General features: G+C 37.1%; 1 protein-coding gene across 2 annotated transcripts in view; it reads right to left on the bottom strand.

Annotated features, from left to right (window-relative positions):
• Positions 1 to 212: 212 nt before the first annotated feature.
• The window catches only part of DIAPH2 (diaphanous related formin 2), a 784,101-nt gene continuing 766,526 nt past the window's right edge, over positions 213 to 17,787 (bottom strand). For both annotated transcript variants that reach the window (XM_072956799.1, XM_072956800.1), the window contains one exon: positions 213 to 5,350. In XM_072956799.1, the coding sequence (XP_072812900.1) occupies positions 5,286 to 5,350 (65 nt within the window). In that variant the 3' untranslated portion in view covers positions 213 to 5,285. The remainder of the gene's footprint in view (positions 5,351 to 17,787) is intronic.

The raw sequence follows: 17,787 nt of genomic DNA, 5'->3' as shown, positions 1-17,787 counted from the left end.
GAATACTTAAAGAAAATCTTATGATTCCCACAGATATGTGTGTCTTTGAATATATCCCATGATTTCCACCCAGCCACGTCCTTATAGAAATACTTTTGTACTTCTGTTAAGTTGAAGCGTCTCCTTCTAGAGTGTTCTTACATCCCGTCTTTATACTTCAGTTTGTGCCATTTCACTCATCCTTAATATTAATTGTCATAGGCAGCACAACATTTAATTTAATCTTAACTTTATTGAATAAGTAAGTATGCATGACAGATAAATTGCAAGTCATTCTTGGTCCTGCAAAGAGACAGGTGTTTATTCCGAGGCAAAATGAGAACATGAATCCACAGTTCTGCTACTACTGAAATACTTCTTCTGAGTGTCTTGGTATGGGCACAGCCTCCCTCAGTATCCATTCAAACAAGCTCTGCTGTCATCTCTCCTTTCAGCTGAGGGATTCACAATATCTAAAATAAACTTGTGAAGAACCTTTCTGTATCAGAGGTAGTTTTATACCTACATTATTAATCATAGAAGACGTTTGGTCAAAGACTCCATAAAAGGGGCAGAAGAGATACACCAGAGCTCAGAACTGGAACCAATTATTTTTTCAAGCTAATTGGCCATAGTAACAAAAGTATCAACTGAATTTTAGAATAGCCTGTTCAGCCATTTAACATCAAAGCATGCAGTAGCCTGTGCATACAATAGCTTTTAGAGACAACCTTGAATTTGGCTTGAGCACCAAGGATGCATTTTAAAAAGTGAAAAGTACATTTATGTGCAATGACTAGTGTAGTGAGCTGACTGGTGGCTCCCCAAAGATACGTCCATGTCCTAATTCTCAGAACCTGTGACGTTACCTTATTCTGAAGAAGGGTCTTCACAGATGTAATTAAAGTTAAGGATCTTGAGATGAGGAAATTATCATGGATAAACTGGTGGGCCTTCTCTGATAGCCTTCAGAGGGAGTGCAGCCCTGCCAAGACCTCAGTTTAGGACTTCTGGCCTCCTAAACAGTAGGAGAATAAATTTCTGTTGTTTTAAGCCACCATATTTGGAGTAATCTGTTCCAGCTACCACAGGAACAAAATACAGATTTTGGTATCAGGCAGTCAGGTGCTGCTATTAAAAAGACCTAAAAATGTGGAAGTGGCTTTGGAATTAGATAATGTGTAGAGGTTGGAAGAATTCTGATGACTATGATAGAAAAAGTATAGAGCCTTTAACAGACCGTTGGTAAGAATATGAATGCTAAGGGCGTTTCCTGTGAGTGCTCAAAAGGAACTGAGGAAAAGTTTATTGGAAACTAGAGGAAAGGTGATCCTCGTTATAAAGTGGCGTAAAGCTTATTCAAATTGTTTCCAACAGTTGTGTGGAAAGTAGAATCTGTAAGCAATGAATTTGGATATTTAGTGGTGGAAATTTGAGAGCAAAGCGTTGGAGGGATGGCCTAGTTTTTTTGTTTTTTTTCTTGACCTTATAGTAAAATAGAAGAGGAAAGAGATAAATTAAAGAAAGAACTATTAAGCAGAAAGGAAGCAGCACTTGATGATTCAGGAAATTCTGAGACTATTCAGATTGGGGAAAAAAAAAGCTAAAACGAGGAGAGTCACTGTTAGGATAGTGTGCTCTAGAGATAAAGTCAAGTCTGGACAACCTTTGGCCAGTGTGGAAGCGACCAGGCATTTACTCAGTGATCCATTCAACCATCACAACAGACACCAGGAATAGAAATAGGGTTATCTGGCAAAGATCTGTGAGGACTCTCTTGTCTCACTATTGAATCAATGTGATACATACATGGGGAGCCCACAAAGTTTTTGAGAAGGTTATACCAGCAGAAACAGTTCCAGCTTGGCCTGAAAGGGGCAGAGACAGGACTAAATGAGAGAAGGTTGTCAGACTACCAAAATTTTTCAGGCAGGAAACAGGATGATAAAGCTACAGACAGGCGCTACCCTTCAATAGAAAGGATCAACCCAAGGGCAGAGCTGCAGGTTCAGAGGCAGAGACTCCATCCATGGGCCAAGAGGCCAGAGCTGCAGGCCTGAAGGGTGCAGCCCTGAGACAAGGAGGATTATTGTCAGGCCTTGAAACCTAAGGGGGTTCTACTGGGCTGAATTCTGAAAATCAGCAGGACAGGTGACTCCTTTGCTCCATTTTCTCCTTTTTGTAATCGGAATGTCTGTAACTATTATCATATGCCTGTCCCACCATTGTATTTTGCAAGCAAATAATTTGTTGTCTTGTTTCACTGATTCACAGATGGAAAGGAATTTTGCCCCAGGGTTTTCACTTATCCTTGACTTAGATGATTAAGATGATGAAATTCAGGACTTTTGAACTGAGATTTGGATGAGATTTTAAACTTAGGAATGAGACTGTTGGAAATGTTGGGATAGGGTGAATATATTTTGCATGTGGGACAGACATACATTTGGCGGGGTCCAGTGGGCTAAAGGTCACCTCCAAAAAGATACATCCACATCCTAATCCCAAGAACCTGTGAATGATATTTTATTTGGAAAAATGGTCTTACAGATGTCATTAAGCTTAGGGTCTTGACATGAAAGGATCCTGGATTATCTAGGTGGGCCCTAAATTCCAACAGAAGCGTCCTTATGAGAGAGGCATAGGGAAATTAGACACACAGAAGGGAAGGGGATGAGAAGACGGAGCAGAGAGAGATGTGGTTATAACCCAAAGAGTGCCAACAGCCACCAGCAGCTGGAAGAGGCAAGGGAAGATTTTCTCTAGAGCCTCTGGAGGGAGCATGACCCTTGATTTTGGACATCTGATCACCACAATCACAAGGGAATGACTTTCTAATGTGTTTAAGTCCCCAAGTGTGTGGTAATTTGTTACAGCAGCCAAAGGAAACTAATACAACTTGTAAACAGTTTTAAAAAACATTCTGAAGAAAATCTGCATTAAATTGGTGCTTCTCACATGTGGCAGTGATAAACCCAACAAAATACTTTAGTAGCATTTGGTTCTATAATAAGAATGTCACCATGTACCTTTTTTTTTTTTTTGATGATAATTTTCAATCTAAAACAAAACTGCCAACGGCTAGAGCAGGACCATTATAAATCTGGGAATCAAACCCTTTAATTCAGTTACCAGAACTTTGTAAAAGACCCTGAAAGGTCTCATAATGTTTGTGAAAAGCATGTGGGATTACTGTAAATACAAATATATAATTTATCCATAATAGTAGTTCTTTATTTTTCCACAAACTAAAAAATAAGGCAAGTTCACATCTGGAAAAGGTGATATGCATCAGTATTTCTACCCTGACCAGCTTGATAATATGGTGTGGCAAATGCCCCTAAATGTAAGTCAGGGTTAGTATTTCAAAATATCATTTTCTAGCACAAGACTCAAAGAAGCCATACCATGAAGATTTCAGAAAAGCCTTTGTGAAGATAAAAGTCCATAAAGAATTTACATAAATTAGTAGAACCTAAAGCTTTGTTGCTGTTATTGTTAAAAAACAGTGTGTGAAATTGATACATCCCTTGAACTTGTTTGTGTGTGTGTGTGCGTGCGCTAAATGTGTGTGTCTTAAGATAGGATAAAAGTGTAAAATCTCAGATCCTGTTACTCTTTTTGATTTCTCTATTGTAGTAGCTTCAGAGCTTTGTGAAGGATAAGAGCCAAGTGAGAATGCACTGGAGGAAAAGGCGGCAGTTCGAATCACTATACATGTATATAAAGGAAACTGTGAGCTATCGGTCACTTGTTTGCATTATCTCAGGTGGTGACTTGCCAAGCTAGTCGTTTGTTCTTCTGAATGTCTATAATGTGCTCTGGAGGAGTAGAAATAGGATTTTCTATATAAGAACTATACATATAAGAAATTGTTTACAATCATCACAATCACCTGCATGGATTAGCCTTAAAATTGCACTCCGGAGAAGTTATACGACATTACTTCAATGCATATTGAAAAATCACAGACAAGTTAAGTACAACTTTTCCTCCCTCGTCTATTTAAGAAAAATGGAGAGCCTGTGTTTTCCTCCTGGAGTTGTTTTGGCAGCATCATTTTAATTTGTTAGTATAAAGTAAGTAAGTATGATGATGATTGAGAAGTTCACTTAGTCACTGGGAATGTGGAATCATTGTAGCAGGAGATATAAATATATACACATATATACAGATACATACATGTAATTTCTTTTTCTTCTTCAGACCATCAAGGCAGAATTGGAAAGGGGAGTAGGAAGGCAGATAAAACAATTGACCTTTCAGACAGTTTTCTGCTGCCTCCTGCAGAGAGAAATCTTTTTCCTCTCAGATCTCCTAGAACTCTATTCCTTGCCTTCAAGGGGGTCGTGTGAGAAAGAAGCAATAGAGAGAAGAAATAAACCATGGAGGATAGGAATCAATATTTACCTTTAAAAATCTAAATAAAGGGAATAGAATTTGCAGGTTCATCCCTATCAGAAACATTAAGATGTCAGGTTTTTCTCAAAAATAGCCATATAAAGTATTTGTAGAAAGTAGATCTATGTGCATAATTAGAAAATACCTCTTTAAATAAAGTTTCAATCACTTTCTCTAACTGCCTCTGTTAAACTTTGGTTTATTTTTAGCAGTGATAAGTGCCTGCAATATCACGCTGAAACTCTAGATTAATGATAAGTTTAATTTCAGCCAAAGCAGATGAATCCATCAACTTTCACTTGAGATAAGATTCTAAAGAACGTGACGGGGGTGAAGCAGTACTTTTTCTGAGTTTCCAAAAATGGCTTCTCTTACAGAGTGTGCAGGATCAGCGTCTCTCCAGACCGTTAACACACACATTTTCACTGGCCTTTTCCTTTTCTATGTAACAGCAATCAGAAGCAGACATGGACTAATTTCTTTCTGTCCTTTACGTTCTCTTTTCTTCCTTTTTTTGGTGGGGGGTGGGAGAAGGTGACTTCAAATTTGAGTAACATTATACATTTCTGACAGGCTGAATGGTTTTGAAAGCCTGAGAACTCTTCTATTTCTTACACGTTCCATCATCACTGTCAGGCCACACACAATAACTAATAACACACATCTTTGCACTAAAATGGAACACACGTTTTAGAATCCTGATAATTGTGTTCATGTTAGTATAGCTGTGGGAGGAGTCTTGCAATAGCTTTACAAATGCATGCTATTTCATCCAGCCTAGCTTGATATTTGCAGAAATGCACTTATTTCCTCTCCATCCCTTGAGCACATGTTTTGTTCTTTGTTCTTCTCAAAGTGTATGATTTTGTTTACTTAAATATCTTCATGTTCTTTGGCATCAGGCATCACTTAGATGAGATAGCTCCATTGTGGCGAGAGCGTGACCTTTCCAAAGGTGCTCTTCTGTTATCTGTAAGACAAAGAGAAAAAGAACCAAAAACATCGTGAGCTTCAGATCCCAGCTATTACACAATGTCAGGTTTTCAAATAGTCCTGAAAACTCATTTCAAATGAATATGTAAATAAGTAACAAGGAGCCCAGATCTGAGGAGTTCACGCTGCAGCTCCCAGGCTGAGTTCAAGAGTTTGCAATCAGCATTAAATGACTTTTCTTGGTAAGTGAAGTCAGAGTGATAAAAGAAATGGAAGAATTCTCTCAAGCACAGTCCCCTTGGAAATAGCAGGCGACAACAGAACTCCTTGGTAAAGATGTTAAATTGAAAGGATCTGTGTGCAGTGCCTTTTGTTGGAAAGCACTTCAATTCCCCATGAGTTTTCAATCTGTATATTGGCTACCTCTAGAGGACACCAGCGTGGGCAGAGCAAAACAGAGTTTTTATTTTTGACAATGATTGCAGTATGTGGCAATCAAACCAGCTACCAAGTCTTTGCCTGAGTATATGATGTAAACAAATTCAATACATTATATAGTCATTATGGGAATGAATAATGAATAGATCCCATTCCCCTCACCCGTCACAGGAAAAATAATCACTGTAGAGAGAACTGTTGGCACAAAGCTTGGAAAGCAAAGTTTAAAAGCTTTGAAAGTTGCTGAAAATAGTTTTAGCTTTAATAGGAAAAAGGTTTACAGCTCTGCATTGTGATGATCACTACTATGTTATTATCACCTCTGTTTTATGCTCAGCTTAAATGCAGTGGATGTGGGTGAAAATCCCTTTCTGTCAAAAGCATAATATACTTAGATTCTCTATTTAGAATGAGACCAGGTCCCTAGAAATAATGACAACCACCAGCACTTACATAAATGCTAACACTTTACACTCGTTAATTTGCTAATTCACACAACATCCCCGGGAGGTAAGCCCATTTCATTCTATCCTATTATCTCTGCTTTAGTGATGAAGGTTACACAGCAAATCAGTGGTATGATGGGGGCTTATAATGCAAAGTTAATGCCTAAATGTCACACCTGCTTTATTCAAAGGTAGATGTTGGGGCCTCCCAAGCTCCTACTCATTTCCTCCCTAAGATGGTGATACCCAAGGAACACATCCTGCCTGTCCCACTGGGAGGATGGACTGTGACAAATGCTGAGGTTTTGCCATGGGACCTTACTCATCTGTGCTAGTGTTTCTAGACTGATTCCTGGTGGTCTGGTCAGTACACAGAGCAAAGCTAACTGGCCTCCGTGATCTTGGCCTCATTTAACACCACAGTATGCATGCACTGAGCCAACCAGCTTACAATGCTTATAATAAGCTTTAAGGCTTAAAGTGCCTCATAATGTAATAATATCACTGAGAGGTGAGAAAGAGACATTTTCTTTATTCAGAGATATATCCGAGTGATTGATTATTTGGGCATCTTTTTAAAGATACCATTTTAAAAAATCCATTACTTAGTTTGTGATATGCATCAAAATTCGGCTGAAAATGTGAAGATAACATTCCTAGATAAAGGACATATTACTTAGATGTCACTGGGTTGCATACAGGTTGGTTTGGGACTTTTTAGAAAACATTTATAAATGAGATTATGATAGTTACCATTGCATTGCTAGCATTTAAGTATTCAGTGTTAAAGCTTTCAGATGTGAGAATGATGGTACCATTCACAGAGGACTATCCCAGCTCAAAAAAAGCCTTGTGCCTTGATGGTCCTACACGCTAAGGTCAGCTTGCATCCACATTCACTCCAGGAATGCTATTGGTACCTCCTACCATCACTCATTGCCCACTGGATTCAAGGGAAGTATCACACACAGAAACCTAGCCTTGCAGCAATCAACAATGTGGTGTGAGGATTCACATCAACCTGCAACTTATTGCTAGCATCTGGAGTGAGCAAATAAACTTTCAAGGCAAAATGAACTGAGAAAAAAAAACATGGAGGCTTTTGGAAGGCAGCATAAACACTGGTTCAGGGCCCAAATCCAGCTCTTGGTATACACAAGAGAATTTTTCTACATTTCCTCCCTTTTTTCCTTCTCTCCCTCCCCTCTTTCTCTTAAAAAATGTTTATTACCTAATTAGTTCCTATGTTCATGAGATAGTTATAAGAAGAAGCAATTCTGTAAAGGTAACGACTTGTATTTTTGAAATGTCAACCTACAACCTTATTTATGAGAAAAATGCCATTAGAAACAATGGCAGCAATGACTGTTCTGGATTTTTTGTGATTCATTTACTATTCTCTGCATTTGTGTCAAAACTATTTTAGGTACAAAATACAAAATACATATTTATACTTCAGACTTGTACGGATCAGGCCAGAAGTGCAATTGAAAAGATAATATATGTATATATTATATGACTATATATGAAAATAAATATTCACCTCTCATCACATTCTAATAGCTTGCAATCTAATGATAGCAACTTTTCATCCTTGGATTCATGCCTTCTTTGAGGCAGAAACTGAGAATCATTGAATGTTTAAAAATACAATTTCTGTATTTGTATTAAATGCAGATGGGTAAAAATCAGTGGTCTGATCCTCGTAAGGTTAGGACACAGTTGGCATCAAATTTATAAGAAAAGAGCAAATACTAGATATTGCTGCTGTCAGAGGTGATGGAGTAATTTTTTAAAAATTTTTATTGAAGTATAGTTGATTTACAATGTTAGTTTCAGGTGTACAGCAAAGTGATTCAGTTATCCATATACATACATATATATTTTCTCTTTTCAGATTCTTTTCCATTATGTTATTATAAGAAATTGAATATAGTCCCCTGTGCTATACAGTAGGTCCTTGTTTTTTTATCTAGTTTATATATAGTAATGTGTGTCTGTTAATCCCCACCCCCTAATTTATCCCTCCTTGCCCTTTCCCCTTTGGTGACCATTGTTTGTTTTCTATGCCTGTGCATCTTTTTCTGTTTTGTAAATAAGTTCATTTGTATCATTTTTTTTTTCAGATTCCACATATAAGTGATATCATATCATATTTGTCTTTCTCTGTCTGACTTACTTCACTCAATATGATAATCTCTAGGTGGTGATGGAGTAATTTGGGTGATTGTGAGACTGGCTGCATTTCCTATTTGGAAACATAGGTGGAGGAGGCAGGTGCCCAGGTGATATGCTTTGAGAGCTCCAGGAGACCCAACTGAAGCAGATGCACTTTTCTAAACAGTCTTATTCTCCCAACACTACTGATACTAGAATAGTTTAGTTGGAAAAAAAAATAGGAGTCTCTCCTCCAAAAAGTCAATAGTTTAAAATATATGTGTTTCCCTGAGATAATGTGGAGGGCTTTGTTAACAAGTAGTAGCTTCCCTTTCCAATCTGCCTTGTTGTGTTTTTGGAAATTAAAGAGAAGAAGATGGAGGGAGGCATCCATCTATGTGTGTCTACTTGTTGGAGATATTGTGCAATGAGATACAGGAAAATATATTTCATTAGAGGTTGAGGGAACATGATTTGTCATAATCTTCCTCTTTTTCCATTTTCTGAATGCATGAAGTAACACGGTGAATAAGAAAGCCTAGAGAGTCTAATATATCCTCATGGTCTAAGAAAGTCTGAGATGTCAGTCCCAAGTTGTACCCTCCAAATCCACTGCAGTTGGGCATACATATCCTAACAGGCTCTCTTTGGTCACTGAAGGCTTGTCTTAGAAATATGCCCCATGTGAAGGTGAAATGATTCTGGTATTATAGACAGTGACCTGGTCATAGTGTGAAATTGAAGACAGGGACATAGTTATATGAAAATGTGCAGTTTTTGGAGGAAGGCGGGGGGGGGGTCCAAACCTAAAACAACATGCCAATCTGTCACAAAAAAAGAGAATAGAAATACATGGTCCAGCTTTAACATGCTTCTGCACATTCTGACTATCAGGTTAACCAGCTCAAGCCACTGCAAGGCTTTCCCCACTGTCATAAGAGCAAGACGCTTTATGCTTTTTCGGAGCATAAATTGATTTGGCATTCATCTCAAAACCTTCCCAACTGAGTCCTGCAGTGAATAGATTAAACCTGTTATTGTATTGCTCTAAAATTCATTCATGCAATCATTTATTCAGCAACTACGTACAAAGCACAGCATCCATGAAATACCTGAATGTCACAAAATTTCAGATCCAGAGCTAAATCTACATCGCTAATTTCCTTCCAACTGAAAACTTTGTCAAGTGAAGTAACTGAGGAATAAGCATATCATAGATAAAGCTTACAGAATATGTGATGTGAGCTAGACTGAAGGACTCAAGGCTGTAGTATGTAGCCTGGGAATGTTCAATTCCTCCTCTAACAAAGTAAGTGTACTCCAAGAACACGGGGCTGTATGTTGTATATTGCATGAGTAGGTCAAGTTGTGATTGCAAACCTGTGATAAAAAGACCATGTCCATTATTCATTTCCCCCCAGGTTAGGTATCCATCTGTTGTCTATGGAAGAACGGCTTCCTTCCTGGTGCTTCACAGGCACGTTAGATGTAGCAATGTTGACCTAATACACAGCAGCTATACCCTCCCAGCAGGGTAACATAAAATAAGTGTGCCTGGCATATACAGCACATTGTGCTACAAAATATCCCATTTTGATGCAAATGAGCTGGCTAGAAAACAAAGTAAAAGAAACCTTCTGTAATTTACTGTGAGCTTTCTTTTCGCCAAAGCTCTTCAAAAATGATGGTGTGGAAGATTGACCTTCAATGGAGAGACATTGTTTCCAGCAAAAAGAGCAAAACAGAGGACTAGGTTTGTGCAGCTCAGGCTAAGAAAACCAAGGAAACTTTAGATTGCTTTTGGAAATGTCTATTGCGTAGCTATTTGCATTCCAAACACTGATGAAAGAAAGATAATTTTAGACTGTTATACTGAAATCATCTCATATGAACTTACATCTTTTTACCCTTTTGTCCCATGATTCCAAATTGTTTTGTTTTTCTGTGCTTTTGGGGACCTTGAGTTGATAAGTTTCTCACTCACTAGAAATGACTGGAAGGAAGGTGGCAACTGAATTAGACCTGGGCTTAATCTCTTGGTGGAGGACAGTGTATTGCTAAATTAGTTGACCAGATTCATTCTCTTCACTTACCAGGATAGTATCTTCAAAAAAAAAAAAAAGTGAGCTATAGATGCAATTTGGTGTTCTACTTTTTCATTTAACATTTTATTGTAGAAATTTTCCATGTCATTAAACTTCTGAAACATGATATTGAAAACATGCTTTTTAATGGCTATGCACGCTTCTTTTTATATTATATAAATAGACCACAATTTGGTTAACCATTTCTCTACAGCTGGACATTTAGGTTGCTCATTGTTTTTTCTATTGTAAAAAGCCTTGCAGTGAACATCCATATAGTTTATATCTATCTTATTATATACATCATATGTAGAAGTGGCATTGTTAAGTATGCAAAATTAAGTCCAAATTGTATTCCAGAATAGTAGTATTAATTTATATCCAATTGGCAGTAAGTGTATGAATTTGTCTTATCTCACTGTCGGGTATTAATCTTTTAAAAAATGCTAATATGAAAAGTGACTAATGGCATCTGATTCGCTTTTTGCCTTTTTTCAAACCCTAGTGAAGTGGAAATGTTCATGTTATTATCCATTTATATTTCTTCCTTTAAATGCTGATCATGTCCCTTGTGCATTAATCTATTAGGGTTTTAGGTTTTGGTTTTTGCTTTTATTTTGAACTCTACATATTAAAGATAGTAACTAATTGAAGTATTTATTAGAAATATTTTCCTTAGTTTGTTGATTGCCTGTTCATTTGGTTTGTGTTGTGGGCTTTTAGGAACATATGGTTTCATTTTTATTATTTTTATGTAGCTAAATTGATCAGTTTTTTCACTGTGATCTGTTTCTTTTTTTTTTTTAATTGTAGTAATTTACAATGTTGTGTTAGTTTCTGGTGTACAGCAAAGTGATTCAGATACATATACATATCCTTTTTTTAAAGCTTAGGAAGTCTTTAGCCAGAGACATTTGATAAATAGCTTCTTGTTCTTTAAGGTTTGACTTTTTCTAAAATTTATTTAAATGATCTAGAATTAATTTTGTTGTACAACATCAGGTAAGTTTCCACAGTGCTTTTTTTTTTTTCCTTGCAAAGAGGAAATGGGTTGTTATGGAACCATTTGTTGAATAATCATGAATTTCTACCCTGATTTATGATACCTCTTTATCATATATTAAATTATCTGTACTAGGGTACATTTCTGTTCCATTGACTTAAGTATTTTTCCAACTATTCTTTTTACCAATGATTTCTGATTTCATTATTTTAGTCTCATAATATATTTTAATTCCCAGTGGAATAATTTATATTTTCATTTTCAACATGTATTTTTAGGGCACATTTTAGAAGGCAACTTCATGCTATAACCACAAAACATCTTGAAACCAATACAACTTGACAAACAAACTCAATGGGTACTGACTAGGCTACACTAGTAAGGCTAGGCAGATGTCTGTGTTGAGTATCAATGAGTCAAGTGAACCTAAAGTCTAATGTTTTTAGGAGTTCTCCTCAGGTTCCTCGTTTTCTTAAAGACATAACAAGCCTCTTTCCCTGTCTTCTGATCACTTTTTTTCTGCTGGTTGACCACTTTTCTTTTGGAAATACAGCAGAGGCCAGCACTAAGGAAAAGAGAGCATCACCCATTGTACTTTGAGATTTTAGAATACACTTATTATTTTTGCCTTGTCAAAGTTTTGAATAATTGGACCTAAATATATAGTTCTGTTGTCGATAAAGTCTAGTGCTTCTGGTTTGTAAACCTTATTTTCTCATGTTTTACAAATTTAGTTTCCACTAGATACCACAGGTTTTAAAGTATATCAAATGATTTTATTCCAACAGAATTGTATACATAAGGTGCTGTGCAAAAATGCATGTCTAGAAGCCAATCAATTGCCTCTACTTAATTAAACAGTTCTAACCCTATTCTAATCTCAATGACATTGTAATGTTCTTAGAACTAGAAACAGGCCATGTTATGTAATCATCTATAGCCTTCATTACAGGCAAATAAATCAATGCAAAGAAAACAGAAACCCAGATCACCATGGTAGTTCAGGTTAGCAGAAGAGATGAAAGTTATTTTAACGAGGATGGTAATGGAAAGCAATAATGTTCAAGAAGTTCAGAGGCTACTGTGATTATAGACACACAACTCCCATTAACTGTAATTGGAGTTAAGCACATGTAATGATAACAAAATAGACTCCTAAGTATCTTTCCAATTGGAAAATAAGCAAACGTGTTCCAGGAAACAGCGTGCTTTTGTGTGGCAAGTACAGTATCCTAATTGAGATGCACAAATTATTTTCACATGGATATTGCTGAGGGTATGATGGTGTTTTCCCTATGCTTAGGGATGTGGATCTGCTAGAGGTAATAACATCTGTACAAAGAATGCCTTTCCTTTTCTCTTAATGCTCAGCATTTGTTATGTTATTAAAGGAAAAGTCTCAATAGTTGCAATGGATTTATTAATTCAGTAGCTTGTTATCAGCATGAAACTCTGCTGTGCTAGGAGAAAAACAAATTATATTTTACAAAACTGCAGTAGTGAGATTAAATCACTTTTCTATATTTCACTTTCTTCTTATCCTCCCTGCCAGGTACTAACTCTACTCTCTATCTCTTTTATGAGCCTCATATTTTGTAAACTATCAAGTCTCATAGTAATATAAAGGTACATTATCAAACAAACTCAATTATAGCAACTTTAGGAAGATTGAAATATGTGATAAAAAGAAAACTGCACAGTACAATATTATTATTACTTCAAGGCATTAAAAACTTAATCCATATTCAGCTACAAATGTAGAAAATATGCAATACTTACCTTTATCTATCATAAACATTTTCATAAAATGTACAACCTCTTGGGATTTTTAAATGACTGACTAGTATTTGCCTAATTGATAACTTGAGCGTTTCAAGGGGTTTTAGAAAGTATGGCACAGAAAAAATAAAATCAGTATATTCAGTATTTCAACTGCCACAGGCCTTGCCTATTGATTATCTTTGGACTCAGTGTCAAAGCTAGTGAATAGATTTTTTTCAAATGTCCTTGGTTTTGTTTATTAGCCAAGCATTATATGTACTTCTTTACTGGGAAATGCACTTGGGCCCTAAGACAAATTTTCTCTGGGGCTGAAAGTCTAATGATGATGCCTGCATATCTGGAAAACATGGGGAAGGACGACAAAGAAAAATGTGAATAATGTCAGAAAACAGTCAGAAAAGCTCCCAGGTATATCGTATATGAGAAACTTACATGGAAGAGCAAATGCTACCTGCTACTGAGCAACCACACAAACTGTAACAGAGCCGCTCGGCTGTCCATCACAGGGTATTACACACCGCGGTTTCTCAAAAACTGTCTTTTGATTAAGCAATCATCCAATCATTAGCAGTGAATCAGGAACCGGGTCTGCAGTTCCCCTTCCACTACACTGTGTACACACAGGGAATATAATTTGCCATTAATATAGGGAAAGGGAAGAAAACACTCCTTCCCTCCCTTCCTTTCATCCACCCACAAATTTTTAAATAAATAAACTGAATAAACTGTCTGCAGAGTAACATAATAGGCACCCTGGTAAGTTATTAGGGAGGAAAGGATATATGTATAAACTATAACGAAACTAACTATATGTCTCTTACAGCATCTCTGAAAGTCAAAGTGCATTGGAGGTTCAGGGAAGAAAAAAATCATATCCCTTGAGTGCAGGAGTTGGGGGTCAGGGAAAAATTCATCCCAATTAGTCCTTAAAAGATAAGTGGGATTTCAAGAAGAATAAATAGAAATACAGCAGTTAAGTTTTGATTAGAAAAAGTGAGTACCAGTTCCTTACATGGCTGACTGTTTAATTACCACATTTTTCCTATGTGGGGGGCATGAAAAGCAACGGATGTATAAAGGGAGAAGCAGAATCTCTATATATGTTTAACCTTTTTTTCTAGGGAAAGGAGAAAAATAATGAAAGGAAATGCACGGAACTGGTCAGACTCGAAGTGATAGCTGTTTCCATAAACCTGTGATGTTTATTTTACTGACATTAAAAAAAAACAATCCTGAATGATTTGCAGAGAAGACAGCAGTCCTGTTTCAAAACAAGCAAACAAAAAAATCTGGGTGGGGAGAGGAGGGAGGAAACCAAAACGCCCAGAGGAAACGAGGTGTTCTGGAATCGTCTGGTTAGGTTCTGTTGTTGATCAAGGCAAACATAGATTGCTGCGACCTGGGCCAAGAGTAGTTGGCAAGATAAGAGCCTGAGCAACCATTTGGGTTGATGCAGATACACTAGCTGTTAAACGACAAGGCGGATACAGGGTCAATTCATTCCTACCACCTGTCATCTCTGTGCCTTTCTACTCCACATGCGACATAGAGCCCTGTGACTAAGAATGTTCAGCTTCAGCCATTTTCTCTGACTTTGATCACATGATGGACAATCCTCTGTCATTTCCTGTGGCAGTGGTTTGCAATCTGCCTGAGCTTTGTTGCCGATATTCTGACCTAGAATATGTTTACCCGTCATCTGCTTTTGTGTCTAAATCACTCTAAGACTATATAGCTATTCTTTTTGTTTTTTTTTAACATGTGCAACCTCTCTCTTGGGTCTGGGCTACCTAATTCTTGCTGATGAGGGCAGTTTGAGAATAGTCAGCCCAGCTCCCCGGCTCCTGCAGCCCTGGGTCCTCGGGGGTTACGTAAACTCGCTGGCTTCTCAGCAAGGCAGAAATGGTAGGCTCTCCCCTGCATGATGCTGCCGTTTCCCAAAGGACAGGCTCACAGAAATATCCCACCGGCTATGATTCTGAGGAGGGATGCTATTAAGCTACAACTTACAACGTGCAAGACTATAAACAGGTGCTTTCCATTAGCAGCGTTCCCCACGCTAGCCTGTGCTTAATTACTTAACCAGTTGTATGGACAAAAGCAACCTGTATGGTTAATATCCCAGATACTTTAGCAGCTGCCAGTGCCATTGTTTGAAAATATAAACGGTCCCTTAAGGTAGAAGCCAGTCAGCAGTTGTTTTAAATACGAGCAATTAGGACTGAGTTAAAACACAGCCTCTCAATGTCATATTCATAACTGACAGAAGCGCCTTTGTAATTTTAGTTTCTAAGGCAATCTATGCCCAACCCGAGTGCTGGCTGGGCCTTTAGATGATAAAAAATGACTACTAACTAGCAATTCAGCCCTCATACAAGAAGTCTGAAAGAGCCTCTCCTGATATTTAAGTCTACTGGAATAAAGCCAGTCCTCACATTATCAGGCAAATGTATAAATATGGATGGCTGTACATCGATGTTCTTTGCTACATTGTTTATTCTAGTGAAAATGGTAAAAAGTCTATCTGTCCATCATGGGATTAGGAAAAGAGAGGATGGGACTCACATGTACGAGGATATAATGCAGCAATTCTAAATTCTCATATAAATCTGTATGTGCTTGACAGAAAGAGGTCCACATTACAAAGTGAAAAGGCAAGTTACAAAAGAGTATATAGCATATTCTTATTTTGAAAAAATATATAGCATTTTTAGAAGTTTCGAAGGCTATCCACCAATAAAAACAGTGCTTATCTCTGAATGGTGGGAGCATGGTATTTTTCTTTTAAATTTTTTCATGTCTAAATTTTTGCATTGAGGATGATTAACTTGGTAAACTAGGAAAACAACCTAGGCAGGCTGTAAAAGTTTCAGCCTTCAGATAAAAAGGACACACTGTTCTCAATTTAAAGAGCAGTTTAGGATTCAATCATCTGCATTAATTCACTGTTGATTATACCATCACTAAGTACATGATGACGAAAGGGAAAAAAGGTACCATTCTCTACCCTGTTTAAAAAAGGGCCACAGAACGTTCCCTGGTCAGAAAGTAATGGCTTTCAAGTAGACTAGTTTTAGAGCACAAGTAAATCTGTCTTCCTATACTGTTGTCATTTATAAAAGTATTTCATGAATCTTAGATTCTAAATTCTAAAAGTTCTAGTCTTGAGAAGGAAAGGTAGACATTGCCTCTCCCAAAAGATGGGTAAAAATTCAGTGATAAGGAAGTATGTCATGACGTCATCCGGAGAGTCTGACTTCAATGGTAAAAACCAAATGAGACTCAAAAGTTGCTTTGTAGCAACGTTACTTACAAATGACAAATTGAAAATAAAGTCTGTCCTTTGATGGTGGAAAATACTGACCCATTTTCAACAAGACTTGCATACTGGGTTATCCTTCCTGATGAACGCAGGTGCTGTGGGATTGGAGAGGAGAGTCTTGGCACAAAGCATTACTATTCTTTTTCTCACCACCATTTGTACCAGTGCAACAAATGATGATGATGGAATAAAGTAAAGCTAACTGGTATATGTAGTCTTTCAACTTATTAATGTAGATGACTAGACAGTTTTTCTAATAAAATGGGCCACCCTCATATATATGTATTTCTAAAATGATTCCTCTTAAACATGTTTCCTCATCTGCAAAATAAGGATAATAGTACTTACATTGTAGGGTGTTAACAGAATTAAATGAAATAATTTAGCACCTGGCCCATATTAATCTTTTGATAGAAACACACACACACACACACACAATCAGTCCACAGTCCTCCAGCAAAAAGTGGTTTCTACCTCTAATGGTTCTTCACAATTTTGTATTACAAAGGTCTCAGTGTATGACCATATGGGTTCAAATCTTTGTTCTATTACTTAATAACAATGTTTTCCTTAACTTATTTTGCCTTTGTGAACGTGAAAATAATATTTAAAGACTTACCTAATATGATAGTTACAAGAACCAAACAGGGCAATAACATTAAAGGACCAGAATGGTACCTGACAGAGTAAAAGCTTAACATTGTTTATATTTATTTGATATTATAAGGCTCATATTCCAAAGACTTCAGCATCAAGATCTTATTATACTTTTTAAAGTCTATAGACAGCCTCATTATGGAGACTGTGACATGTTTTAGCCACTTTGGGGACAATGGGTAAGATGCAAACAGATGTTTATAAAAGTCTTTTTCAGATGAGCTTATAAAAACAAAGCCTAAGAAAGATCAGTTAGGAAATCAGAATTTATCAAGGTTCTGACTTTTTATTTATTTCACAAGTCGTCATGAGTGAGGGTATTTTTTATGCCCTTGGGATGCAATGAAAATCTTTTATAGCAATTTATTTATTTTTCTTATTGTCATCCAGTGAGTAGAGAAATGTTGCCAGGCTGCTTTCTATTACTTCTCTGCTTTAGGATTCCAGTTGTCTGGACAGATTTGTCCCCTAGGGTAGGAAGAGATTATTTCTAGAGATTCTAGCCTGGCTTGAATGATGCCTCTAGTAAAGCCTGTCACTCACTTTTTTTTTCCTAAGACAGAAGATTTACCAGGCAACCTGCTG

The sequence above is a fragment of the Vicugna pacos genome, chromosome X (genome assembly GCF_048564905.1).
Source record: "Vicugna pacos chromosome X, VicPac4, whole genome shotgun sequence".
Taxonomy (NCBI): domain Eukaryota; kingdom Metazoa; phylum Chordata; class Mammalia; order Artiodactyla; family Camelidae; genus Vicugna; species Vicugna pacos.
This window is presented reverse-complemented; position numbering and strand designations above follow the sequence as displayed.